The sequence below is a fragment of the Coloeus monedula genome, assembly GCF_965178545.1.
Source record: "Coloeus monedula genome assembly, chromosome: 22".
Classification (NCBI taxonomy): Eukaryota; Metazoa; Chordata; class Aves; order Passeriformes; family Corvidae; genus Coloeus; species Coloeus monedula.
This window is the reverse complement of record NC_138802.1, coordinates 1,975,936-2,003,343: the sequence shown is the minus strand read 5'-3', so window position 1 is coordinate 2,003,343 and position 27,408 is coordinate 1,975,936. Positions and strand designations below refer to the sequence as shown.

At 49.6% G+C, this 27,408-nt stretch overlaps 2 protein-coding genes across 2 annotated transcripts in view; both read left to right on the top strand.

Moving 5' to 3' along the window:
- The first annotated feature begins 1,487 nt into the window (after positions 1-1,487).
- MXRA8 (matrix remodeling associated 8) lies at positions 1,488-19,325 on the top strand. Its single transcript, XM_082295618.1, has 10 exons — positions 1,488-1,608; positions 6,905-6,925; positions 7,520-7,828; positions 8,933-9,034; positions 11,290-11,748; positions 15,828-15,986; positions 16,474-16,504; positions 17,011-17,087; positions 18,280-18,357; positions 19,219-19,325. Exons 1-10 carry the CDS (start codon positions 1,560-1,562, stop codon positions 19,242-19,244), a joined length of 1,311 nt encoding a protein of 436 aa, XP_082151744.1. The 5' UTR covers positions 1,488-1,559; the 3' UTR covers positions 19,245-19,325.
- Positions 19,326-26,562: 7,237 nt separating this feature from the next.
- The window catches only part of DVL1 (dishevelled segment polarity protein 1), a 65,962-nt gene continuing 65,116 nt past the window's right edge, over positions 26,563-27,408 (top strand). Inside the window, exon 1 of the mRNA XM_082295845.1 lies at positions 26,563-26,910. Within this exon, the coding sequence (XP_082151971.1) occupies positions 26,741-26,910 (170 nt within the window). The 5' untranslated portion in view covers positions 26,563-26,740. The remainder of the gene's footprint in view (positions 26,911-27,408) is intronic.

The following is a 27,408-nucleotide window of genomic DNA, read 5'->3' as shown; positions in this document are numbered from 1 at the left end:
CCTGCAGGTGGTTCTGGAGTTGGAATAATGGGAATTCCTGAGGCTGGCAAAGGGAAGCTGATGGGATTAGGGTTGCAATTAGGCTGGATTTGTTCATATCCAGGTGGTGCCACAGCTCAGGTGATGAGGGTGGGAACGTGGAGGGAGGGGCTGTTTGTATCCCATTATCCCCAAATCTCCTCACTTCATATAAATGTCAGAGTTGGAGTTTGCAGGGGAGTTTTGTGAGGTTCTTATCTGAAGATTATTTTAGGGTTTTTCCCTAGAAACAAACCAGCAGTTCTTTGGGTCTGGTTTGGACAGTGATGAGTTAACAGCAGGCTTTTCTTCATGGTCATATTATCTAATAATAATAATAGCTTCAGTTTCTTGGAATTTCTTTGCAAGTGTCTGGTTCTGTCTGCTGCTGGAGATGGGATCCTGGACTAGGTGAAGTTCTGATCTGGTCTGGATGCTTCCAAAGCTTCCCTTGTTGCAGTGTGTAATTATTTAGGTGTTTATTTAGGGGTTTGTTATAGTAATAATTACAATACTCTCCTCTTTCCTGAAGCTCTTCCCCCTCTGGGACAGAGGGAATCCATTTTGTGGTAGACTAGAGAGGCAGAAAAATGTCAGAAGGAAAAATTCAAGTGTGCCAATTAAGTTTATCCACATGGATCCCATGGGAAGGCTCCTGGCTTGTGTTTTTAAGTTCTCCTGTAGAGTCCCACAGACATTTAAGGACAGTAAGTTTTAATTCCCTTCCTTCACTTGATGACTAATTTGAATTGTTAAATCCAATAAATCCAATCCACTAAATGGTGTTAGCCATAAGCAACAACAACCTGACAACAGAATGCAAGAAAACAGAAAAATCGACCATATTTTAATTTTCCTGTAATATGTAATTTTACTTTTAATATCCCAGCAGCAGCTACTCTATTTCCTATTTTATACTCTATTTCCTGACTTTATACTCATTGTAATTTTCCTGCAAATATCCAGCCCTTGCTTACAAATCACAGGACAGAGTAAATATTGTTTTCTAGGTTGTCTTTGGAGACTGAAGCTCGAAGTAAAACCATATGAGGAGACCAAGATCAAAACCCCATTGAAGGCAGCAGAATAAATCCAGTCTGGAGCAGACAGCTGGAGGAGTGTCAGACAAAGGGAGGAACAGCTGGATCAAGTAAAGCATGAGGAAAATTGGTTCCATCCCCAGGGGGGAGGGAGAAAGATTTGTTTTGTCAGCCCAGGGCTGCGTGGGACCAACTTCACCCGATGAAACTTTGATGTCAGAGTCAGGGAGGGATCAGAAGGTCCCAGAGGGAGGGGAAGGAGAAGTGGGATCTGCAGAAAGTGTGAGGGAAGGGAAGGAGGTGGAGTGGCAGTGGGGAGGTGGGGAGTTGGAAGTTGGAGGTGGAGTAATCCTGCAGAATATGAGCTGCTGTCCACAGCTCTGGGGATGTAGATTGATGAGGTCATAGTGTTTTCCAGTTACAGAAAAGAAAGTTAAGAGGAAAAAAAAAAGCCTCTAAGTTGTTTTTCAAGAGAGGCGAAAACACCGAGAAGCCGAAGAAATGGAGCAACTTGCAAAACTCCTCCTGTGGCAGATTTTGCTTCAGCAAAGTAAGCTCTGAGCTGCTGGTGTGGTGTTACTTGTTTTTATTTCAGCTGCACAACGGTGCTGGGGGTTGGCTACGAGATTTTGAACTGTTGTCTTTGTAAGATTTTGTTCAGATTCCTAAATTTGCTCTGTTTTCATCTGGGGAAGGGAGGGAATCATGGGTTTCCTCTGCTTTTTTGGGGAGAGAATGGAAAAATGTTTGAGGTTGTTGGAGCTCTGTTCAGCAAGTCTGTGCAATTTTTTTTTTCCTATCAGCAAATTCAAAGCCAATAGGCTTGGATGTGAGTACAACAAAGCTTTCACAGTCAGATTTAGATGATTTAAGGTCATTTTTTACTTTTGATGAAGCAAAAACAGCTGGGGGTGCGTGTGTGTGAGGGTTCAGATGGAGGGAAAAAAGGAAGTGTGGTTTTTGGGTTTCTTTTCCTCTTGTCAGCATAAAGACAGACACAGAATTCATTTTTGGGTAGCAAGGTGCAAGAAAGGAGTAGGAAGTGAGGAGCACAAGTTTTTTGGGGACTGATGGTCCCCCTGCTCTTCCCAGCTCTTTTAAAAGGCTGTGGCTGACACCTGAGCTCCTCAGTTCCTCAGCACTGAGGTGGAATGAGGTGAGGAGTTCTCCCTTTGCTCTCTAATTAATCCACTTTCCATGTCACCACGGCATTCTCGCAATGCCCCAAGGCAGGGTTTTGGAATTGGCAAATTATGGGATCAGTCATAGGGACAGAAGGGTTAAAGTGACTCAGAAATCTGGTGTGTGGGGTGGGTTAAAGAGGAGGAGGAGGAGAGGCCACAGCTCTGTGCTCCAGAAGCACCAACCAGTCCAGTGACTCCCAGGGAGGTTTGGCAGAGCCTGGGGAGCAGCCAGGGCAGGAATAGCAGGTTGGGCTGCTGCAGAGGCAGAGGTGTCCCAGCTGAGGATGGAGGATCTCTGACAGAGATGTTGGAGTTACCTGGGTGTTTGAGCCCACCCAAATCAGATTATAACTCAATGGTGAGGATGGGAAGGGGAGAAGGGAGGAAATCTGAGCTGTTCCATGGCGCTGGGATGATCCCTCCTGCAGAGGAACCACTCCCTCAAGTGTTAATGTCTCGCCGGGAGGAAGAGCTCTGTGTTTGGAATGGCTCTACAAAACCATTCCGAGGGCCTGCAGCCAACGGGAAGCACACAAAGCAGGGGAGGGTTTCTAAAGCTCAGCTGAAATCCCAGCTGCCCGTCACAAAGCCGGGGCAGATCTCTGAGGGATCCTGTCTGCGCCCCAGGTGGGGATTGGCTCCTTGAGCAGATACAAAGCTTTTCCTCTCTGCACAGGCAGCACATTCCTGCTCCCTGCGTGTTCCTACCTGCAGGGACTGCTGGAATTGTTGGGGCTGGATGGGTGCTTAAGGGCTCTGACATCCTTTTCGGAAGTGGGAGACTCTGCTGTTGGGAAAGTTGTCCCAGGAAGTCTTTGAAAATAAACACAGAGACTTAGGGAAAAGCCCAGTTCAAACCAGATTGACCATCAGTGAGCTTTGAAGGGAAAATTCGTTTTACTGAAAAGCCCAGTCTTGCAGACTGGACAGGAGGTGAACGGGAGAAGTTTAGGTGCAGCTGTTTTGCTCACCATATCCCTCCTCCAGACGAGCCCAGATGTTCCTCCTGGTTCCTGGTCAGTGGATTTAACAAACCTGGCTCCCAGAGAAGAGCTGGGCTCATTTATTTCACTGTCACCTTGATGTTGCTGCATCAAAAACCACCAGGGTCTCTCAGCCCCCTAAAGAGTCAGGATGGAGCCACTGCCCTTCCCCACAGGGTTGGGGAACAGGCTGCTGCTTTTCCCACAATTGTGTAATGACTCTACAGAGCCCATTAAACCCCCTATAAACTGAGGGATTCATGGGAGAAATAAGGCATGGGGCACACACAGATTTAGGGAAAAACATGTCTTTTCTACTCTGGTCGTTTTTCATCCTGTGAATAAGAGGATATAAATATAAAATATATATATAAAACTCAGTGGTTTCATCAGCACCGACCTGAGCAGTAGCTCCTCTGTCCCAGGAGCAGAGGAGAGCTGGAATTCTTCAGGCAGGACTCAAGGGACAGTTTTCTGCTTGCCCTGCTCCAAGGACACTGCCTGGAGAGCTCTGAGCATGTCACACATCTTTCACAGCCCGAGCCTTTTGCTTCTAGTTTGCCCACAGCTTTTTGTGGCTTTAATTCTTCACTTGAAAAATGGATGGGATTCAAGAAGTAAGAGCTGGCTCTGCCTTTTACAAGGGATTAAGAAATAGTTTTCCAGGCTGCTTTCCTCTTCCTATACCGTGGGACCACAGAGGATCTCTGGGATCCTGCTGAGTCAGCACAGAACGTGTCAGGGGACAGCACAGAAATGTCTTTTGTTGGGGTTTCTTTTCTTGGTGGTTTTTTTTTTTTTTTTTTTTTTTTTGTTTTTGTTTTTTTTTTTTTTTTTTTTTTTGTGGTTACATCACCCAGAGAAGACAAAGTGATTCTCCATCCCATGGAACTTGAAATTTGAAAATGCAAGCCGCAGCTGAGTTCTGTGTTGACAGCTCTGAAGGCAGCTGAGGCTTAGAAGCTCCTGGAGTCCTGTGATGACAGAGGTCAGAGCTTTCACCAGGTGCATGAAGACTCTTTGGTTTTACAGTTGCAGGTTGGGAAGTGTGACTCACCAAAATCCCTGCTTCCAGCTGACCCCAGAGCTGCAGTTCATGAGCTGTCACCTTTGCTGGTCTTTATCTCTGTTCAGTAGCTGCTGTGTCATAAAATCCCTTTAAAAAGCAGCATTTGGTTGCTCTGCTGGTCTCCCCACAGCACTGAAAAGAGGAAAAGACTCATTCCTCCTTCCACTGCTGCTCTCTGTTCAGGTTATTGAAGGTCAGCTGTTCTAAATTCCATTTCTCCAGGCGTGCAAGAGAGCGGAGACATCCCAGATTCCTCAGATTTCTGAGTGATCTCATTTAGAGCTCTGTCAAATAAGTTTGAGCCTTCCCCACGAGCTGATGGATGTGAGCAGATTTCCAGTGTGGCTGGGGAACCAGAACAATCAGTTCTTCCTTCTTTGTCTGCTGGAGTTCCTGTCCCTCTTGTGAAGAGTTATCCTTTTTTTCCCCCCTTCTAGAATTTTGCTGCTTGGCTGTGATCACTTTTTTTTTTGATATTTGCACCATTTTGTCAAACTATGGATGACATCCTAGGGCAGGTTCAGACCCAAAGTTTCTGTCCAGACTCTGTGTGTGCACAGACAAAATGAGAAACCCTTTCTCTTCCACCTCTCCGTGCTGAGCTCCAGTATTTAATTCACCTCATCTTGGATGGGTTTTGTTGTGGTGTCAACCCAGCTTTGTATGGCAGCAGCCAGCAAGTCACAAATCCAGTCTGTAAAAAGCAAAATATAAAATCCACAGGCTCTTCCCTGGTCCCAGCAGGATGCACCATCTCCTGGGCACTGAGGGACAAACCTGGAAAGACCAGATGAGAAAGCAGGAACATTCCTGCCCTGTTCTCTCATGGGAGGTTCAGGATGGATATAGAGGAATTTCTCCATGGAAAGGGTGGTCAGGCCTTGGCAGGGGCTGCCCAGGGAGATCTGAAGTCCCCATCCCTGGAGGTGTCCAAGGAAGGACTGGATGTGGCACTCAGAGCTCTGGGCTGGGTGACAAGGTGGGGATTGAGGTGGGACTCAGTCTTGGAGTTCTTTTCCAACCTCAGTGATTCTGTGAGGTTCTCTGAAGCACTGAGTCTTTTATTTGAAACAAACCTGTTTAAGAGTGGAGGGGAAAAGAACCCAAAAGACATCAGCTTTTCTTATCTAGAAGCTGTTCCATCCCAGCCAAGCCCCTGTTTGGCAGAGAGTTGTGTTTGGAAGTGCTGGAGAAGTGCCCGTGGCTGCCCAGGCTCCAGCAGGCTGCCCTGGGAGGGGGCAGGGAAGGGAAGGATGGTCCTTGCCCTTGCAGGAGGAAGGTGCAGGGGTCCAGAAAGGTGCAGAACCAGGTGCTGGTGTGAGCTCAGAGCTGTGGCTGGCTGAGCTTTTGGCACTCGTTGGATTTACGATGCTTCATCGGGGCTCCGTGTTTTTCCCATTAACTCGCAAGAGGAAAGGAGAGCAGTAAATGCCTTCATTCCTCTGCCTGAGCCAGCAGAGGATGTTTCTGTCGCACCAAATCAAGTTGCTGTTCGTGCAGGGCTCCGGAGGCAGCCTCAGACACCATTCCCGAGCTCGCAAATCGCTGCTCATGTCACGACATCGCGTTGTCCCCTTGCCCCGGGGCAAACCACACCCATTCAGCCGCGAGGACATTGCCTGAGCACATTGACACCTCTGCTGTGCTGGGAGCTGGTGGCCTGTCACAAGTGGCACCGATTTTTCCTGGCTTTTTTGGTGCTGTGGAAGGGTTTTTTTAATCATTCCTTTGCTTTTCTAAGCTAAATCTAAGTCCTGGCTTCCAGAGGCAGGGGCTGCAACTGAAATATTTTGCAGCCTGTCAGGAGAGACCATCAGATGATGGAATTATGATGTCTCTTTCTTATATACAGAGAGTACAGACCTTGTCCAAGATTTGATTTTTCTCTTTGTGATGCTGAGATTATAAATGTAGGAAGAAATACCTCCTGTTTGGAGTGCCTTTGAGCTGGCAGTTCAACAGAAAGTGCTGCTCAGTTTTTGTTCTCTGCTGTCCCTGCCCAGTGTTTTGTGATGGGAAAAGGGGAGGAAACCAAGTTTATTCTCAGCACTGGGGGTGTGCTAAAATACCCCCAGTCTGGAGTTGAATTTGGACTCGTTTGAAATTCATAAATTCCAGAGCTAAAAAAAAAAATACACCCTTTGTCTGGAGGACATTGTGCCTCTGACATTAGCAGGACAAAATCTCCAATGATTTTGATGGAACCCACTTGGGCTTGGCTGGTTGGAGAGATGAATGGTGGTGTTGTGTTGGGAATCAAAAGCGTGATGCCAGGAGACCTTCGAGACCCCTCCCACACAAGGAGCAGGAGGGACCGGCCCGGAGAAATGCGGAACCAAAGGCCTTGGTTCATCCCTGGCAAAGTTCTTCCTGTGTGGATCTGAGTCATGTGAGTTGGAGAGAGCTGGAGCTGCATGCAGAGCATCTCAGAATTAACTGTGCAGACAAAGTGTGTGGCAGGAGTGGGAAATGGAGCAGCCAGATATAAACATTGATAGGGAAGGGTGGAATAGATGGAGCATTAACAGAGGTGGCTGCTGGCTTGGAGTGTGTCTGTAGCTTTTTCCTCCTTTTGTTGTCAGTAACACTCTTTATTTTCTGCTTTGACAGGTTCTGTGTGCTCATATTCAGGTGAGTGGCATCTCTGTAAATCTGCCTGGGTTTGTGATCATGAGGAGGAGTGAGAGGGACGACCCTGATTCCATGGCATGCACTGGGGCTTTCATGGCTAACTTCCATGGGTCATGCATCCCATTGCACTGGTGTCTCCAAACTTGGATTAAACTGGGGTCAGGATTAGGAAGGGTGTGTAGGACAGGTCAAGTGTACAACCCTGAGAACAGACATTGCTTTCACTGAATGAAATCAGTGTGGTAAAGTTTTCTTAATTAGGAAAAGATTCTCCCCCAGAGGGTGCTGAGCACTGCCCAGGCTCCCCAGGGAATGGGCACAGCCCCAAGCGCTCCAGGAGCGTTTGGACACTGCTCTCAGGGATGCTCAGGGTGGGATTGTTGGGGTGTCTGTGCAGGGATAAGAGTTGAATCCATGATCCTGTGCGTCCCTTCCAGCTCAGGATTCTTTGATTCTCCATGAGAGCGCCCTGTGTTGAAACCAGAATCAAAAATATGCAGAGCTTCCAGCACTCCCACTCCAGCACCTCCTTCACACACCATTAACTCCATAACCCTATAAGTGGTTTTTTTGCTGTTTGCTCCTGACTTTCAGTCCCAGCTGATGCCTCCAACCCAGCCAGCGTGGTGGTGTCTGTGCTGAACATCAGCGCCGTGCTGGGCTCCCAGGCTGTGCTGCCCTGCAAGAGCCACCGCATGGTGTGGACCCAGGACCGCCTGAACGACCGGCAGCGCGTGGTGCACTGGGACCTGCTCAGCTCCTACTACGGGGACAGCAGGATGGAGAGGCTCTGTGACATGTACTCAGCTGGGGACCAGCGAGTCTACAGCTCCTACAACCAGGGCAGGATCCTCATGCCCGAGAACGCGTTTGCAGATGGGAATTTCTCGCTGGTGATCAAAGGTACGGAGGTTTTTTTTTCCCCCCCGCGGAGGGTTCGGGGCTCGATGGGATTGGTGGGTTTTGGTGCAAATGGTTGGTTCGCAGCACGTTTTTGATAAATAAGTCAATACCAGGTTAATGAGGTTAATCATCAGGAGGAATTTCAGGGTCTGGAAGGGGCTGCCCAGGGAGGTGGTGGAGTCCCCATCCCTGGATGTGGCACTCAGTGCTTCGGTCACTTGTGCACATCCAGGTTTGTCCCAGACAATCTGCACAGCTAAGCATGTTCAGCAGATCAAAACCCTCTCAGCATTCCCTCTGACTGAATACCTGCATACCTGGACAGTCACATTAATTCATTTCTGCTCCTTGGGCACTTAGGGAAGTGGAGCTTTCAGCTGGAGATTCAAGGCAGGAAGAGGTTGAGGAATTGCCCTCAAAGCCACACACTGTTCCTGGGCAGCCTTCTGGTTTTGCTTCCAAGTGAAGTCTCCAGCTTCACCTCCCATGGGAGGTTCAGGATGGATATAGAGGAATTTCTCCATGGAAAGGGTGGTCAGGCCTTGGCAGGGGCTGCCCAGGGAGATCTGAAGTCCCCATCCCTGGAGGTGTCCAAGGAAGGACTGGATGTGGCACTCAGAGCTCTGGGCTGGGTGACAAGGTGGGGATTGAGGTGGGACTCAGTCTTGGAGTTCTTTTCCAACCTCAGTGATTCTGTGAGGTTCTCTGAAGCACTGAGGCTTTTATTTGAAACAAACCTGTTTTAAAGGAGAATTTGTAACAACCTGAAAGCCACCTGGGCTTTTTGTGGCCCTTTAGTTGTGCTTCAGTTCCTGAACTCTCTATAAACACTCCATGGTCATTGTTCCTGTGCCTGCTCCCAGCTAAACCTAACCCAGCTTCCTCTTTCCACCTGTTAATACAAATGCCTCCCTCAGAGTGAATAAACTGAATTATTTTATTAGGTCACCAAATTATTATATTGGGTGAGATGATTTGTCTCTGTTTAACCCACCCTGGTGATAAGGAAGTTATTTTGTATCCAGACAAGGATTTGGGAAACTGCAAATGACACAATTAATCACTGTCTCAGTATAAAACATTCAACTTCCCCTCTCTTCCCAGGTGTTGCAGAGAGTGATGCAGGCACATATTCCTGTAATCTTCACCATCACTACTGCCACTTGTACGAAACTGTGAAAATCCAGCTGGTCATCGCCAAGAGAGGTGGGTGTGGTGACAGCTCCAGGTTTCACAGGTGCCTCAGGAGGCTCAGGAAGCACCAGCTGAGCGTGGTGCTCCCTGTGCTGTTTGCTGTCTGCCTCCCTGAGTTGCAGAGGCTTTACTCAGTGTGATTATTTACAAACCTCTCTTCTTCCTTGGCCAAACACTGCCAGGAGCCTGCTCAGCTTGATGTTTGCTCCTGGTAGTCACCAAACTGTCCCTGCTGCAGCAGCAGCACCCCCCTGCTGACAATCCCTGCCCTCAGCTCAGCCACAAGGACCTGCCCTGTGCTCTGGTTGCTGAGCTTGCCCTGGGCAGCCTGTAGTTAAAAACCCACCTCAAGTTACCACACCTTAAGCCCAGCTCTAAAAGCGAGCTGCTGGCATCTGCAGAGAGAGCCACCCATCCACACAGGCACCCATTAAAATCCAGTTAAACCTCTGGATAACCCCAGTGCAGCTGCTGGGATGGAAGTGCATCTCCTCTGCTGCTCTCACATTGCAATAAAATCACCCTGAGAGCCCCAGTCTGCTCCTCTGTGCTTTGGCCTCTTCTGTTATTCCTTTTCAAGAGCCAAACAGAGCAGTGCTGCTTCAGCTCCTCCAGTAATTAGGGCCTTTGTGGGTAGGAAAGCATTTCCTGCTCGGAGGATTGGGGTGAAGATCCTCGTTCCATTCTTAGCCTGTGGAGGGAATATACTTCCTGCTTTCTGAAGGAGGAGATTAACTCTCAGTTAGAACAGAAAGAAAGTGGCCTTGCTTCATGAAATGGCCAAGGATGTAGAAGATAAAGGTGTTTTTTCTTTATTGTCTGCTGCAGTGGAGAGGACACGTTACCCCTGTGGGGTATTTTGGGATTTTTGGAGGGGGTGTGTTACAGGATTCCAGGGTCTGGGAGCAATCTCAGGTGTGCCTGGGTGTCCTTGACACATGAAATTGGGGATTCCAGGGTCTGGGAGCAATCTCAGGTGTGCCTGGGCGTCCTTGACACCTGGAATTGAGGATTCCAGGGTCTGGGAGCAGTCTCAGGTGTGCCTGGGCGTCCTTGACACCTGGAATTGAGGATTCCAGGGTCTGGGAGCAGTCTCAGGTGTGCCTGGGCATCCTTGACACCTGGAATTGAGGATTCCAGGGTCTGGGAGCAATCTCAGGTGTGCCTGGGCATCCTTGACACACAGAATTGAGGATTCCAGGGTCTGGGAGCAGTCTCAGGTGTGCCTGGGCATCCTTGACACATGAAATTGGGGATTCCAGGGTCTGGGAGCAGTCTCAGGTGTGCCTGGGCATCCTTGACACATGAAATTGAGGATTCCAGGGTCTGGGAGCAGTCTCAGGTGTGCCTGGGCATCCTTGACACATGAAATTGGGGATTCCAGGGTCTGGGAGCAATCTCAGGTGTGCCTGGGTGTCCTTGACACACAGAATTGAGGATTCCAGGGTCTGGGAGCAGTCTCAGGTGTGCCTGGGCATCCTTGACACATGAAATTGGGGATTCCAGGGTCTGGGAGCAGTCTCAGGTGTGCCTGGGCATCCTTGACACATGAAATTGGGGATTCCAGGGTCTGGGAGCAATCTCAGGTGTGCCTGGGTGTCCTTGACACACAGAATTGAGGATTCCAGGGTCTGGGAGCAATCTCAGGTGTGCCTGGGCGTCCTTGACACCTGGAATTGAGGATTCCAGGGTCTGGGAGCAATCTCAGGTGTGCCTGGGCATCCTTGACACCTGGAATTGAGGATTCCAGGGTCTGGGAGCAGTCTCAGGTGTGCCTGGGCGTCCTTGACACATGAAATTGGGGATTCCAGGGTCTGGGAGCAGTCTCAGGTGTGCCTGGGCATCCTTGACACACAGAATTGAGGATTCCAGGGTCTGGGAGCAGTCTCAGGTGTGCCTGGGTGTCCTTGACACCTGGAATTGAGGATTCCAGGGTCTGGGAGCAGTCTCAGGTGTGCCTGGGCGTCCTTGACACATGAAATTGGGGATTCCAGGGTCTGGGAGCAGTCTCAGGTGTGCCTGGGCGTCCTTGCCACTTGGACTTGAGTGAGAATTTCGCATCAACCACATCCACGAGATCGTGGTGTGTGACAGCAAATCGGGCCAAAATTTTACTCGATTTTGGCCAAGGAAAATAAACCAGGGAAGCAAACTTAACTCGTTTACGTGGAGAGAGAAAAAATAAGACAAGCGAGGAAAAACAGAACAGATGGGGCAAAACACCCCTTCCAAGGTTGCCCAGCTCGTGTTTCCCCCCCCCCCCCCAGGCGAGGAAGCCAGCGAGTACTGGGACGGCGAGAAGCCGGTGCTGGTGGCCCCGGAGGGCAGCACTGCGACGCTGCCCTGCGTCAACCGCAACCACATCTGGACGGAGCGGCACAGCGAGGAGGAGCAGCAGGTGGTGCACTGGGACCGGCAGCCCCCCGGCGTCCCCCACGACCGCGCCGACCGCCTGGTGGACCTGTACGCGTCCGGGGAGCGCCGCTCCTACGGGCCCCTGTTCCTGCGGCAGAAGATGAACGTCACCCGCAGCGCCTTCGCCCTCGGGGACTTCTCGCTGCTCATCTCCCACCTGGAGAGCGCCGATGAGGGCACCTACTCCTGCCACCTGCACCACCACTACTGCGGCCTGCACGAGCGCAGGATCTACCACGTGTCCGTCACGGAGCCGGCCAGGGAGAGGAAGGTGGTGAACCTCACCACGCACAGCGTGGCTCCGGCTGCAGGTGAGTGGTCTCTCCTGGGTGGGGATGTGTGGAAAATCCCGCTAGGAAAAGCCAGACTCGCTCCCTTTGGTTGGATAAATTATTCTACAACTCCTCTGCTTCGTTTGTGGAGTTTTCACAGAGGGGAAGTATCCGCAGTTGGATCTTTGGGCTCTAAGGAGCTCAGCCAGCCCAGGTCCAGTAGTTCCCAAGCTGTTTCCATCACAGGGACAGTGAGGATGCCGGGGGGTGTCCCCCCATCATTGGGGTCAGTCCCCCTTTTGCAGCGCTGTGGGCACAGGGCAGCTCCTGTCCCCCTGCCCCGGGGCAGTTCTGTGCTGCTGACAGGCCCTGAGGCAAACGAGCTGCCTTTGTGTTGTATTTCTGTCCAGCTCCCCTTCCTCCATGCTTCTATGGATCAGGGGAAGGTGTGAGCAGGGGGTTGATGCAGCCCTGCCTTTGCTGTCACAACTCTTCTCACCAGAGTTTCTCTCCCCTTTGCACGGATGTTTGGGCTGTGCAAGGTGCCAGACCATGCAGAATCAACCACCAGGAATTTTCCTCCACCCTTCAGCTTTTCTTTTTTTTTTTTTCCTCTCTTTTCTGTGTGTGCCATAAACCAATTTTCATATTTTCCACTGCACTGAGCTCTCATCTGTCAGCCTGTCCAAACTCAAAACCATCACGCTTCGTTCAGGCAGAAAAAGAAAACAAAAATCCTAAGTTTAATATTTTTTTTAAAGTCTTTTGGGTATAGTTCTTTATTAACACTTTAAAATATTCATTGTGTTTTAATATTTATTGGCTGTTTAATATAGAATTTTGATTTGCTTCATACATTTTTAAATAGGTTTCTTCTCCTGTAGAAATTGGCCTTCTTCAGTCATAGAAATCTAAACTTTTTCCCTGGGGCTAAGATTGGTGTCCAGAAAATCCAGGCAGTGCTGAGGAGAGGTGGCTGGAGACTGGGACATCCAAATATCAGAGTTCCTGCACACAGCCCTTGAGCCTTAGCCACAGATGGAAACCAGATCCTGTTTCCAGAGTTGTCTGCCCAGGAATTTATTCCTCTTATTCCTGGATGTTGTCCTGAGTAGTTCCCTACCTGCTCAGGAGTGAGGTGGAATCTCTGAGTGATTTCACCTGGTGGGGCTGTCTGAGCTTGGCTGTGGTGCCCTCAGTGCTGGAGTGACAAAAGCCACTTCCACTGTCAAACAGAGCAGCTTTGGGATGAGTTTGGCCCCTGCAGGCAGTGACCCCTCAGCTGGGCTGAGAGCACCACACACAAAAATGTGCTGAGTCCATGGGAACGTGCAAGGAGTGCAGACATACAGAGGTTTCCTTTTCCAGCCTGCTCCTGCTGGGACCTGCCCTGCTTGGGTACAGCAGGGGAGGCTGAGGCATTGCCCCATTCCATGAAAAACTGCCTGGAATTCTTCTGGGGAGCACAACATAAACGGGGAGACAACAAAAGCAAAGCAAGGAGCTTTTTTTCAGGCAGCAGCCAAGCTCCTGGCCTTGCTCCAAGCTCCAGAGCCATTCCCAGACAGGAACCTTCATCCTGTTTGGAATAGAAGCAGGGGCTCAGTGCTGCTCTCAGGCTCAGGACTGTAAATGTGGTGGATATCCACTGAATGGAGCATTTTTACTCAGGGTTTACTCTGAAGAATGGCACCTGTCGAGTCTCCTGATTAGTGCTAAAATATTGGCAGCCCTTTGCCTCTGCCAGGTTTGTGGAGAGCTCTCCACTTTTTCCAGCAGGAGAATCTGGTCCTTGACACTTGGGAAAGTCATGTTAAGGCACCTCTGGCCCGAGTTTTCCCCTCCACAATTAGGATTTCTTTATCAGTGGTTAAACAGTGTCGTGGGAGTGAATTTGGGGCAGATGGGTGTGAGATGTGCTGAGAGATCAGATGTTGGTTACAGGATCAACCTTCATCCTCCCAGCTTAACCTCTGGTGTAGGATGAGGAGAGTCTGGGTGTGATGCTGCTCTGGGCACTGCCATTCACTGGTGGGACTGAGCTGCTCCTCCGTGCCTCAGTTTCCCCAGTTATAAAATGGGATCCATTCCATTGCCCAAAATTATTAAATCTCTGTTTCTGCTGTTTGTTGTTGCAGTGACCTCCCTGGTGTTGCCTAAAGTTCAACCCAGCTCTTACCCCTGTCTTGCAGTACTGTGGGAAAGCAAAAAGCCAGGAATAGAATTCCTCTGTTTGCTGTGGCACCATCTCATTATGGCCTTCCAGGAGCCAGGGATGTGACAAAGCAGAGCTGTCACATGTGCTGTTTGCAGCTTTGCAAGTGGGTTTTTGGTTGGGTTTGATATTTTTTAGCTTGGCAGCGCTGAAAACCCCATGGTTTTTCCAGCACTGCATCCAGGGAGCACAGGGCATCTGGAAATCCCAGTAAAAAGCAGAGTGTTGCTGGAGTGGAGCACTGGGCCACCAGAACAGAGCACGCTGCTCAAGCTTTTTGATTTTCTAGGACTGCTGTTGGCATTAGCAAACAATCAGCTCTGGTTTCAGAGTGTTTATTTCAATCCACTCTTGCCTTATTTGATTTTATTTTCGCTGGGTTGGTGGTTTTTAAACGCTGGAAAGAAATAAACTGCCTAAAAAACTGGAATCAGTCCCTGTGCCTGCACTTCCTGAAGTGTCAGACCACATCTGCTAAAGGGTACTGGGGCTTTTGGGGTATTTCCCCCCATTTTTCCCCTTATTCCCTCTGGGGAAGGGAGAAACTCCCAAGGGAATGGGAGGTGAGGGCTCCATGCTGTTCTTGCCTGGTGCTCTGTGAACATTCAGGTGAAATGAAGGTGTCATTTCAGCTCTGTTTTGAAGAAAAAACCCTCTCCCAGCACAGTCCTGTGGGATTCCATCCGTGCCTGGGCTGGCTTTGTCCATTCCTCTGACTCTTGCAAGCAGAGAAGTCACTTCCCCTTTACATGTGTAAAACATTGACCTATTTAGTTGAGATCTACAAAAAAAAATGTTCCATGTAAAAGTTCTGAGCTCCCCTTCCCCGTGCTGTGGAACCGAAATGCTGCTGCACCCACAGAAGGAATGGAATCTTGGCTTTTCTCTGTGGGGTTGGTTTTGGGTTTTTTTTTTTGGGGGGGGGGGGTTTATTAATTTTATCGATTTTTATTTCATTGCAAATGAAACTCATTCTTTGGCACTGAAAACTCTTCCCACTCTGTAAATTATAACCCTTGGCAGGGAGGGGCTGCTTCATACTCTGGCTGTTTGGAGGCAGAGCAGTGTGGGGTGTGTGCTGTGAGGGACCCATCCAGGGGAGGGTTGTGTTACCCTCTGGAAGGTTTGGGGATGGCTTTGCTCTGAAATTCCCCTCTGCTGAGGGCCAGGCAGGGAAGGGATGTGCAGCATCCTGTTAAATCCTGGGAATCATGGGCTGGTGAAGATCTTGCACTAGAAAGAAATCATTTAAAACACCTGACTGTCCCACCTGCCTTAGCACTCCCCATAAGTCTAAAATTTTACCTCTTAGAGAGGTACCCATGGGAAATGCTCAAGGAGGAATTGGTTATGTTGTTGTACCTCTGGCTTCATCAGAGGTACGAGAATTTAAAAAAGAAATGAAAAGTCTAATGACTGACCCCATTGGACTAGCTGATCAATTTGATCAATTCCTCGGCCCTAATATTTATAATTGGGGAGAAATACAATCCATCCTACATTCCTTATTTACCATCGAAGAACGAAAATTGATTAGAGCCGCAGGAGTGACAGTCTGGGACAGAGAAAATAATTCTAATCAGGGCCCAATTGGAGAACAAAAACTACCACTGACAGATCCTGAATGGAATCCAAATTCTGAAGAGGGCAGGAGGAACATGAAAGATTACAGAAATCTAATTGTAAAAGGTATCAGAGAAGCTGTTCCCCGAGTTAATAATATGAAAAAGGCATTGAGCACAGCATCTCTCACCTGCCAGAGGTGCAGGGTGCTGTAAATCAGGCACTGATTTGCCCTTTAATTCCTGCAGTTCCCAAGAATTTCTCCCTGAACATTCCCACCTGTGATCCTGCTTTTCTCTGGATGCCACTCCCAGTGATCCCCCTGTTTTCCTTCCCTCAGATCCAAACGTGGTCAGGGGCCACAATGTCATCAATGTCATCATCCCTGAGAGCAGGATGCACTTTTTCCAGCAGCTGGGCTACATCCTGGCCACGCTGCTGCTCTTCCTCGTGCTCCTCATCATCGTGGTCCTCATCACCCGCAAGCGCCGGCAGAGAGGTGAGTCCAGGGAAAACCAGCCCTGTCCTGCCTGGAGGGACACCCTGGGACACTGTTGTGCAAATCATTCCTGCAAGGAACAGTGCTGGAGGCAGGGATCCCCTCCTGGACAACCAGGAATCTGCCCAGTGGGGAGGATTTGCAGGGCTGGTTCACAGAGAGAGTCAGTGGTGTGGTGTAAAAATTTCCAGGCCTTGATTTCACGGCTCGATGGGATTGGAAAAGACTTCCAAGTCCAAGTTTTGGCTGAATCCCACTCATGATTTGCTGAGTTGCTCTGTGGAAGGGAGAAGAAAAGCCCTTCACAGGTGGGAATTCAGGTGTCCAAGGCCTTGGTGTGCTGGGTGACTCTGGAATTCCAGAAAGGGACACTGGGACCTCTGGGTGACACCCACAGCACTGGTTTTGGGTGCCACACAAAAAGCAAACCCCAGGAATGTGTCTGGGCTGGCTGTGACTGCTCATTCTGCTTTTTCCTCCTGTTTAGGTTATGAATACAATGTGAAGAAATATGGAGAGTAAGTATAATTACAGAGTTTATTAATTTGGAATGCATAAAAATGAACTTGTGGCCCCCTTCCTCAGCTAAGAGCCTAAAGCAGCTGAGGATCTGGTTAGGAGGAGGAAGTGGAAGGAGAAAATGGGTTGTAGGGCTGATTTGGCAATTGAATTTCCTCTTTTTATACTGTGGGAACTGATTCACAGATGAAGTTTGTGTGAGATGTCTTGGGGAGTTGGTGGTAAAGGAATAATGCCCAGATCTGCTGTGAGATGGGGCCAAGATCATGGACCTGGGCTCCTCCAGAGCTTATTTGATACGATTAAAGTGGAAGAGAGAAGGAAATTCCAGTACAGATTGGCTGCCCATTGTTCGAAGCTCTGGACAAACACGTGGGGGGGGAAAAAATTAAAAATTAAATAAACTAAATTCTCTAAAGAAGAAAAGCTATTGTGAAAAAATGTGAAAGGGGCCAGTTATTAAAGGATGGGACAACACCATTTCCCACCATTATTCCCTTTTCAGGAAGGATGTGAATCTTAAAGAATTTACAGTGGACACGACAGATCTGACCCCACACAAAAGTGAAGACGTCAGGCTGGGTAGGTATCCCTGGCCACCAAACCAGGGCAAAATCCTTATAAATCTGAAATTTCTAATGGCACTTGGATATTTTGAAGTGACTTAACCTATTCCTTAACCTCTGGCAGTGGGTGTATGGACTTTATTTGACCGAAACTGGGTAGAGAAGTCCTGAGGTAGCTGAGTTCATTACCTCCACCTTCTGTTGAATCCAGTTTGGTTTAACTTTCTGATTTCCTCCTCCCTGGATGTCAAATCATTCAGTGAACGTTTGGGCCTTCTGTCAACATCTGTGGTAGCAATTAAGGCAGATAAACAGAGAATGAGAGGAAGAAAATTTGCAAGAGAAGCTCTGAGATACGAAAGAGAAAATACAAATCCTCCTGGAACTCGTGGTAAAATGGAAGACAGTGGAAAGAGGGGAAGGAAGCTCATCTCACACTGTGGAAGTATTTTTTTGGGGATATATAGGACTGATCTGGGGAATTTCCAGCATTCTTGAAGATGGATGCTGCTCCTTGCTGGGGTTGGAAGGTGCAGCCTTGAGTTTTTTGTATCAAGAATTGATCAGGGGTTGGTTCTTGCTGGGACTTGGAGTGAATCCATTCCACAAAACTGATGCTCGTCTGCACCACCCTGAGGTTCCTGAAGCCTTGCCATGATGCCAGGTTCATACCTGCTGCAGCTTGCCAGATAAACCAGGAAACAATTTTCCCTTTGATTTTTTTTTTTTTTTAATTTGCATCCCTAATAAAGGTACAACCTTTAAAAGAACAAGCTGGCAAACCTCAGGTCCCAAGAATTGCTGTAAAGGCCCCAGTAAACAAGAGAGATACAAAATTGGAAGTAAAGAAAGGAATTGCAGGGAGTGGGTTGCAAAAATCCTTCTCTGTGTGTGCCAGGAGAGCAAACTCTGTGGATAATTGCATCAGTCACCTCCAGGTGAGCTTTGAGGAGATAATTCAGATCTGGAAGGAGCTGTGGTGCCTGTGTGGAGCAGGGACCTTAAGTTTGCACAACTGATTAATGCCAGGGGCTAAAATGAAGTCAGAGCTGTTTTCCTGCTGAGTAACTCCCCAAATAATTCCTAGAAATCAGAGGTGCCAGACCTAGAGCACATCAAGGAAGGACTGATCACCTGTCTTGCTCATAACCCTCTGTTTTCTTTTAATACCCTAATGCCTGTGTGAATTCTGCTCCTCCCTTGCACAGATTACAAAAACAACATCCTGAAGGAGAAGGCTGAGCAAGCCAGAAGCTTCCCAGCAAAGAACATCGATTTAGACAAAGGTAATCATGACTTTCCTCCCCCTAATTGGTGGCTGTAGGGACCTTCTGATGGGCAGCAGGAGGGAGGAACAGTCCATCAGTGAGTGACCAAGCCACAGCCAGAGGAGGAATGAGAAACATCATGGGAAAAGCAGGAATGAGAAGCCAGCTCCCTTCCCATCCTTTCATCACGGAGCCACAAGATGCAAGCAGTGATTAGGCTTTTAAAAACTTTTGGCATGGCACAAATTGGAATTTTTCTTGATTGGAAAAAGAAGGCCTGGCAGGGCTGGAGTAGTGCCTGCTCTGCTGGAACCTCAGAGGGAGGGAGATGGAGCCCAAAAATGTCCTGGCGTGGTGTTAATGCAAGAATACACTGTGCAGAGGAGAGTGTTTGGAGTTGAACTAATTTATGGGTAATGGGCTGTTACCTCATCCAAGAAAAGCAAACAACTCTCCCTCCCTGGGGGCTGAAACTCCTCTTTGCTTATCCAGGATTAATCCTGAGGGTTGTGCCTCCATTTGTAGGACAGCACTTCTGTCAAGCAGGGCTTGTAATCAGTTGTGAGATTCCATGACTCATTCCAGAGGAATTAGGAGATAATAAATGGGGCTGAAATGACACCAAGCAGGGGATGGGCTGGAGAGCCCAGGAGCTGCCTCTGACCTGCTGTCCCTGATGGAATTCTCATGGCATTTTCTCCTGCATCCTGCAGAGTGGATCTGGGCAATAATTTACCCCCAGTCTGTCCCTCTGAGGGGATATCAGGGATGTGGGTAACTGCAAATGGTCACTCTAGAGATAAATCCATATTTTTGTGCTTCTTTGAATGGTTTGGAATCTCTCTGCAGGTGCTGACCCCCGTTTCCTTTTGCTTTCAGATTTCAGGAAGGAATATTGTAAATGAAGACATTCCCAAGCTGCTGGCTGGACCAGAAGCTTCCATCCAAGATAGATAACGTGGAAGAGAGATGCCTTTTCTTAATTCCATCTCCCTCCAGCTCCCCTCGAGTTTTTGTCACATTGACTTTTCCCCCACACAAGGGTGCAAATGCTTCTTGAAAGAGTTAAACTGTCTTGTGTGCATTTATGGGGTTGGGTTGCCTTTTCCTCCTCTGTTCTCCCAATCCTCCCTTCCCCTTTTCTTTCTTGACAATTATTGTTGGTTTTTATGCATCAATGATTTTTATGAGCTGAATCAGCAGACGTTTGGCTTTGATGTTATTGCTTTAAATAAAACCACCTGCATCGCTAATCCCGAGCCATCGTTACACCCGGCATTTTTCCACGTAGTGAATCCATCAGAATAGCAATGGCAAAGGCTGATCCCACTCCTAGGCTGCCATAAATCAGTGTCACACAGCACTTTGTGTGTTCCAGGTGAAGCACAGAGAGCACAGCCCTCACAAATGGCAGTGGAAAACCTCGTTTTATCAATGGGAAAATGTCAGTATCCTCATTTTACAGGGAAAGGGAAGCACACCAATGGCTGAGGGCTCAGCTCAGAGCTGAAATCTGTTTCTCACCCTGTGTTTGTTGATTTGTTTCTGTTTCAGCGCAGCCCAAAGCAGATTTGGCAGGAGCAGGCATTTGATGGATGGAGTTACAGTGCTGTAAATGCCAGTCTCAGTTAGATCAGAACCAGGAATGTTGTGGAGAGGGCTGAGCTCCTGTGTGGAACCTGGGATGGGATTTTCCTGCAGCCCTGGGCTGGATCCAGGCCACACAGAGCACATCAAACCAAAGGTATGACCCCAGCACAGGGAGGTGGTTAAAGGGAGCAGTTCCATGAGGAACAGGAGTAACAACAGGAATTTTCATGGGCCAGGGGCTCAGAGAGGGAGGCCAGGAGCAGGGTGAGTCCATTTCCATGGATTTTGAGTGGACTCATGATGCTGTGGGCTGAAGGGGGGTTCTACCTATGAACAGTGTCAGGTGGGGCTGCCAAAAAATTGGAAGTAATTCAGTGTTGTATTCCAAGCAAGTCAAAACTTCAGGAAAGCTGCAGAATATTACCAGTGCTTGGGGCATGGAAGGAAAGGTCTTTCCTGCTGTTGTGAGAGGGGTGACAGGGACCTGGGTGAGGGTGGCCAAGGAGGGAGTGGCAGACAGGGGGGATTTGTGTGAGTGGAGCTGGGGCAGCATCTCCAGGACCCAGCCCTGCCCCTTTCTTGCCACCTTGGGTGTCTTGTCTGACTGATGCCAATGTTCTCAGGCATCCAAATCCCATTCCAGACCCCCCATCCCTCCTCCCACGGGCACCAGGGATCTGTGCTGGCTGTGGCAGGGCTCAGCAGCACCCAGGGCACTGCACTGGGTGGGATGGTTCCTCCAAAGCTGAGCTCAGCTCTGCCAAAAACGTGGTGGGTGAGGCCTCCAGAGGAGCTGTGCTGGCCCTTCACAAGGTGGGGTGTCACAACAATGCACTTTGAATGAAAAATGGACCATTTTTATAGATATTACTATGTCTGTTAGTGGGGAATGCCTTAAAGAATAATTCTATTGGGGGCCCTTATTTTTAATGCCTTCAAGCAGTGAAAATATTAATAATAGAACAAAACTAGAGGTGGAGGTGAGCTTTCCTAAGATTCAGCTGAGCAGATCCTCATCTTTTAATTTCCTAGCCCTTCCACTGCTCTCCACAGGGATTTTTGTGATTTGTAATTAATTACCTTTATCCTTACTAAAAATCCACCCCAAAAAGTGCCCAAGATTGGTGCAGAGGAAGGTCTGGGGTTGATCCCAAGCCCCTTTTTGCCCTTCCCCAAAGCAGAGAAGGATTTTTACCCTGCCCTGAAACCCAGGCTGCATTCCTGCAGGTGCAGGAGGCTGTGCTGGTTATTCCATCAGGGTAGCACAGGCTCAGATAATTGTCATTAATGTGTCTCTCCCTCCCTTTCATGTCTGTGAGTCAAAGGTTGGAGATTTTTCCTTGCCAGCTCCAAATTACTCAGCACAGCTCACACAGACACCAGCTCATAAACTCCAGAGGCATTTAAATATTTTATCTGACTCCTGGGCTGCAGAATAGCTTAAGGGGGGGGAAAAAAATTAATATGTTCTCTGAAACAAGGACTAGGAAGGGCTTTCTGAGTTCCTCATCCTTGCTTTGATCACTGGTTGGGATTTATAGCCAGGAAAACCCTCCCTGGTGAGGATGGGGTGGGATTATGGCCCTTTTTCCTTCAGGAGAGGAATGTTGTGTGATTGGCCTGGAGATCACCACCGTGGCTTTCACCAGCAGCCACTCTGTAATTTAGCAAATTTAAATTGTGGCTGAGAGAGAGCCAGGCCAGACTGCTGGGTAACCAAGAGAAAAAGGCATCTGCAGAGTTTAGTTTGGTTATTCCTTCATGCACAGGAATTAATGAAAGCTGTTTGCCCTCAAATCCTGGTGAGAAGCCACTGAGGCCCTTCCCACTGCACTTTGCATCCTGTCAGCCTGTGGCACTGCTGGGAAGTCCATGGGAATGAGAGGGTTCCACATGGAATTCATGGAAATGAGAGGGTTCCACATGGAATCCCCCCCTGGGCTGGGGCAGGAGCGCTGCTCCCTGTTCCCTCTCTGCCACAGACTCAGTGCCCTCCCAGATAATTTGGTTTTCTCTGTCCTTTTCTCACCTCAGCCTTTCTCTCCCTAATCTGGGACTTGTCTCTTGTGGAGAATCCCTTTTTTCATGTGTGTAGCACTTGGCCTGAGTTGTTTCAAAGTAATTTTCTCTCTGTGCCAATGAATTGCTGCACTTTGCTAAACTCCTTTCCCTTCTTTGCCCCATCACAGTCTCCCTGGCTTCCCGAGACATGGATTTGATATTCAGTTAGTTAAAATAATAATAATAATCCCCAGTATTTGTACAGCTCCTCAGTGAGAACTTTACCTCGCTGAGGGCAGAGAAATCAAAGTTTTTTAGGGTAATAAATGGGTTGTGAGCTCTTGGTGTGGGACAATGAAAGGGTGCTTGGCAGTGACCTTAAAAAGAGTTAAAACTGAGACTAGGACTAGGACTACAGCCCCCTCTTTTCCAGCTCTGTGCACACTCTCCAGACTAAGAACTTCCTCCATAAATCTTGGTTTTATTTCTTTGTTGTAACAGAATTAATTCTCATTATTATCGTTGCTTAACTTTTACCATTCATCTGTGTAACTCTCCTGACATTTAAGAAATAAAGGAGAATAAAATGGACTTTCCAGCTCAGGTTGATTTTATTTCTTGCCCTTTTTGGAGGTGCTCTCTCAGCTATTAGCCAGCATTAGCTAATTCTTCCCAATAGCTGTGCAGGGTGTTTCATCTCAGAGCATCCCAAAGTGCCTGACAAAGTACAGATTGGATCCAATACGTTATTCCAGTGATTCCAATAAGCTTTCCACATGGGACAGCATCATTTGACAGGGTCATGGGGCCCACAGAGGAATTTCAGCTCTCCAGAAGTGTTGTATAATGAACAGCTCTGCAGCTGGAGATGGAGCTCAAACCATCCATCAGAAAGCCAGCAGCCCTGCCAGAGGAGTTAACTTTGCAGGTCCAGAAGGGAAGATAACACATCCTGCTGGAATATAGATCTCCCTGCCAGCCCAAATTCCTCTTTTCCTTGCAGAACTAACACCTTGCAAAGTTCCTGCTGGAGGCCTTCCACCCCCTGAGCACTATCCCAGCTGGCACTGCAGAGTTCTTCCAGGGACACTGATGGAAACAGCTCCTACTGCAGCTTGGCTGGACACTGCAGGGGCAAGGATTTGAAGGATCAAGGCAGGATATGAGACCAAAAAGTGGCAAAAAAGTGCATTTAGCAGACCAGGATTATTGACCAGCCTGTCCAGCTCTGGTGGAAGTGTCATCTTCCCTCTTCCCTGGTGGAAATCCCACTGCCATTCCACAGCACCTCTTCTCTGGGGTCAAGCACCACCCAAATCACCCTTTCTGGAGCTGCTGTGGGGCTTTACTGGTCTCTGCTGGCAGCCTCCAGTCCAGGCTCTGGTGGTTATTTATTTCTGAGGCATCTTTACTTTTCTCTGACAGTGGATCTGATTTTCCAGGAGAGCAGCTGGGAACAAGGAAAAGCTCATTTAGCACAGCAGCAGACCACTGAAATGAAATATTTTCATTGTCTTTTGCTTGTCTGAAGTCCAGCTCGTCGCTGTTTCCTTTCTGCCTCCCAGTCTGGAGAGAGTTTTACCAGGGGAGAGGAACTTTTAAGTCATTAAAACAAATTTCTGAGGGGAAGAAGAAACACTGGGGACCTGAGAGAAGTAGACTAAAGACTGAAATACACATTTCTAAGCAAGAACCTTCAATTTCCTAGAGGTCTGCATGTGGCCCTCAGCGGATGAGCTGCTCTGCAGACAATTCCTGCAGGGAAATTGTTCAAGTGTGACTCTCCCTTTTTTTAAAAAAGTGCTGCAGCTGCTAAGGAGAGGTAGGAAAAGCTGAGGGAAGAAAAGAGATTGAGTCGTGATGAGGAGGAGCTGGGATCAACCCAATGAATTTATCATTGATGAAGTCTGTATCCCATGGAAGTGTTGTCCTCTATCCTCTTTTCCCCTCTCTGTAGGGCAATGTCCCTCCTGAACACACATTCCTAAATGAAGAGGGGTTTGGGGAATGTCCCTGCAAACCCCCTCTGTCATTTCCCCCCAGGTTTATTTGCGTTTAGGTCCAGGGGCAACCCCGGGAGCTTTGCAGAGAAGTTGCTGCAGTCAAAAGTCTTTTGCTTCCCTCTAGTGTTTAATTATTTCCTTGTCAGTCACTGCCCAAGGTCCACTGCACACAGAAGGAGAATAAACGGGAAAAAAACTTGCAGATCTTCCAGAGCAGATGCAGGAGAAGTTTAAACTGACTTGGATTGGGTGCTGCTCACACGCCCCAGCTCGGGAGCCAGCCCACAGCCTCTCCCTTCCCAGCACTGCGTGGTTGCAGTGACATCTCTCTGCTTCTCTTTCTGTTTTGGGATCATTTCCATGTTTAGTTCATCTTCTGCATCGATGCCAGTCTTGCCAACGATCCTCCAAGTGAAATTTTGTTCTTTTGCAGATAAATCCTTGCAGGTGGATGAAAAACACCCAGGAAGCCTCCGGGTGGGTGCTCAGAGCTTCGGTTTCCCTTTTGTCCCATCTCCTCACACCAACACTGATCTGCTGAGCACCCAGAGTGTGATGAGCTCTCAGAATTCCCTGAGCCAAGCAGCAAGCATTGCTATGATTCCAAGGATGGCTTTTTAAAAGGGTTTGCTTATTCCCTGTGTGGTAACTGCTGTGCAAATGAAGAAAAGGGTGAGCAGCTTTTATGCCTCGGGACACTCTCAGCTCCCTGCAGGGGCCAGCAAGGCTATTTCCTCTATCACAGAGAGCACAGCACTATTAGCAAGAGATGTGGTGCCTCATATTTATTTTCTGCTGAAGTGTTAAGGCCTGAGCTCTGCAAGACAAGAGGTATTAGCCCTGATGGGCCAGGGGTGTATCCTGCATTCCTGTGTCCTCTCTTTAATTGAATTAGCTGCTGGTTTGACTGCAGCATGAAAGTTATCTCCTCTCTCCTGGGCTTTCTGGAGAGCTTTTTGTGAGTCACAGCCCCAGCCTGGTCACGTCTGCTCCAAGGCAGTCACCTGACAATTATACAACTCCTTTTATTTCCAGTTGTCAAAAGTGAAAGCGAAGCTCACAGAGCAAGAACAGAGCTCTCAGCAGGGTCAGTCTCTGTGTGGGCACCACCTGGGCCTCTGAGGGAGCCAGGAGGTCGTTAAGGCTCAACTGAAGAGACCAAAGGGTTGGGTGTTAATGTTCTGCCTGAGTTCCACGCTGCACAAAACTCCACGAAGCTCAGGATCTCAGCAAATATTGCTCATGCCAGAGTTATGATCCCACCAAAGGGAACTCTCCCGTTCCTGTGTGGTGGGACTGATGGATTCATGGTGCACTTTCTCAGGTGCTTGCAGAGCCTTAACACCTGGCAGGACAGAAAGCTGAACTCATATTTTACAGAAATCTCCAGTATTCTCAGGATTCCGAAATCAAGAGAAATGGTTGAGCATCTTGAAAAGCACTAAATATAAATATAAATATCTCTTGAAAATGACTAATTAATGCACTAAAGTGGCAATTCCGATTCAAACCAGCACCAAATCCGTGGTTACATGATGAGGACTAAGACCATGCCTTGCCCTTGCTGTTTGTCCTGTTTGATGGTCACACATTCAGCAGGAATGTCAGCTGGATGTGATTTTGTAATTACTTCACTCTACCAGCAATGGCAGGAGATAATTGATGACGTTTTGGTTTCTCAGTATTGTTAAACCTTGTTAAATTGTGGATTATCCAGCCCCAGCTCCCTGCAGGAGAATTTGGGAGTGGTATCAGTTCAGGTGGTGCTGGTAGCACCTGGCAATGATTAAACTTTCAGAAAACTGCAAATAATGTTCCCAGACCTTTTGGCAGCCTTGGACACAGTTGGGCTTCTTGTTTGGTGCTGGTAGAAAAATCCTTGCAGTGCCACAGGTAATTCAGTCACTGAGCTGTGATTTGCCCTTTCAGAGAGCAGCTGAGCATCCTGAGAGGTGAATGTGCCCTTTCCTTGCAAGGTAAAGCAGAACATCATTAGCTTGGGATTTAACTGGAAAAGGATTTTTTAATAAGCAGGAGATTCTTTGAGACCCAAGGACACTGCTCTGAAGTCTTCATTTTCTGGTTGTGATTTCTGGGGGGATTTCTAAAAAATAAAGGTGGAATTCTTTCCAAACATATCACCTGCGTGGCACTAAGAGTTTTTTTCTGATTCTGTGATCCCCACCTGTTTCCCATCCCCTTCTCTTTATCCTTCCTCCTCTTCACCCTTCCCACTTCCACATCCCCTGGCCCATTTCCACCCCGCCTCCCATCCTCAATCCCTATCCCCATCCCCATTTCTGCCCCTTTCCCTTCTACCCATCCCCTTCCCCATCTGCATTCTCTTTCTCTCCCTATCCCCATCCTTTTTCCCCCTTTCCCATCCCATCCTCTCCCCTTTCCCTCATCCCCATTCCTATTCCCATCCCCTTTCCCACCCCACCCCATCCCACCGCCATCCCGGCTGGCCGGGCCGTGGTGCCGCCGGGCCGGCAGGGGCGGTGTGCGGGCGCGGAGCGGGGGCGCGGAGCGGGCGGAGGGCGCTGCCCGGGGCCGCCCCGCTCCCCTCACGCCGGGCCCGCCGCCCCCGGCCCGGGCAGCGCTGCAGCAGCGGCGGCGCAGCGAGGCCGGCGGGGCGGCCGGAGGATGCGGGCGGGGCGGGCGCGCTGCCGTTCCCGGGTCGGGCAGCTAGAGAGCAGTGCAGGGAGCGCCAGCCCGAGCCGCGAGCTCCCTTCCTGTGGGCAAGGCCGACAGCGGAGCCGAGCGCCGGCCGAGGCCCGGGCCGGCTGCCCCCGCTCCGCTCGCCCATGGCGGAGACTAAGATCATCTACCACATCGACGAGGAGGAGACGCCGTACCTGGTGAAGCTGCCCGTGCCGCCCGAGAAAGTCACGCTGGCCGATTTCAAAAATGTCCTCAGCAACCGGCCCGTGCACAGCTACAAGTTCTTCTTCAAGTCCATGGACCAGGATTTCGGGTGAGCGGCCGCGCTCCGGGCGCATCCCCGGCCCTCGGTGCCGTCTCTCCGCCGCGGGCCGGGCAGGGCTCGGAGCATCCCCGGGGCACCTGCCGGGCTCGGCCCGGGCCGGCCCCGCTCGGCCCCGGCAGCGCCGCGAACATGGCGGGCGCGCCGGGCCGGCCCCGCCGCGGGCTCGGGGCTGCCGCGATCGCGCCCCGCGATGCCCCGGGAGCCCCCCGTGCCCCCGGCAGGAGCCCCCCGGGCCCGCCCGGAGCTGTCGCGGTGCCCCCGGGCCCGGGCCGAGGCGGCGGGGACGGGCGGCCGCAGCTGTCACCGCGCCCGGGGAGGCCGCGGGAGCGCCCGGGCAGGGCGGGCGTGCCGGCGGGGCCGCGGGGCGCTGGGCCGGGGCGAGCGCGGAGGGGTCGGGGTGAGGAGAGGGGCGATCCCGGGGCAGCGCTGGGACGGCGGCTGTCAAAAGCTCGGGGGTCGAACGGGTGTCAGATCCTCGGGAGTCGA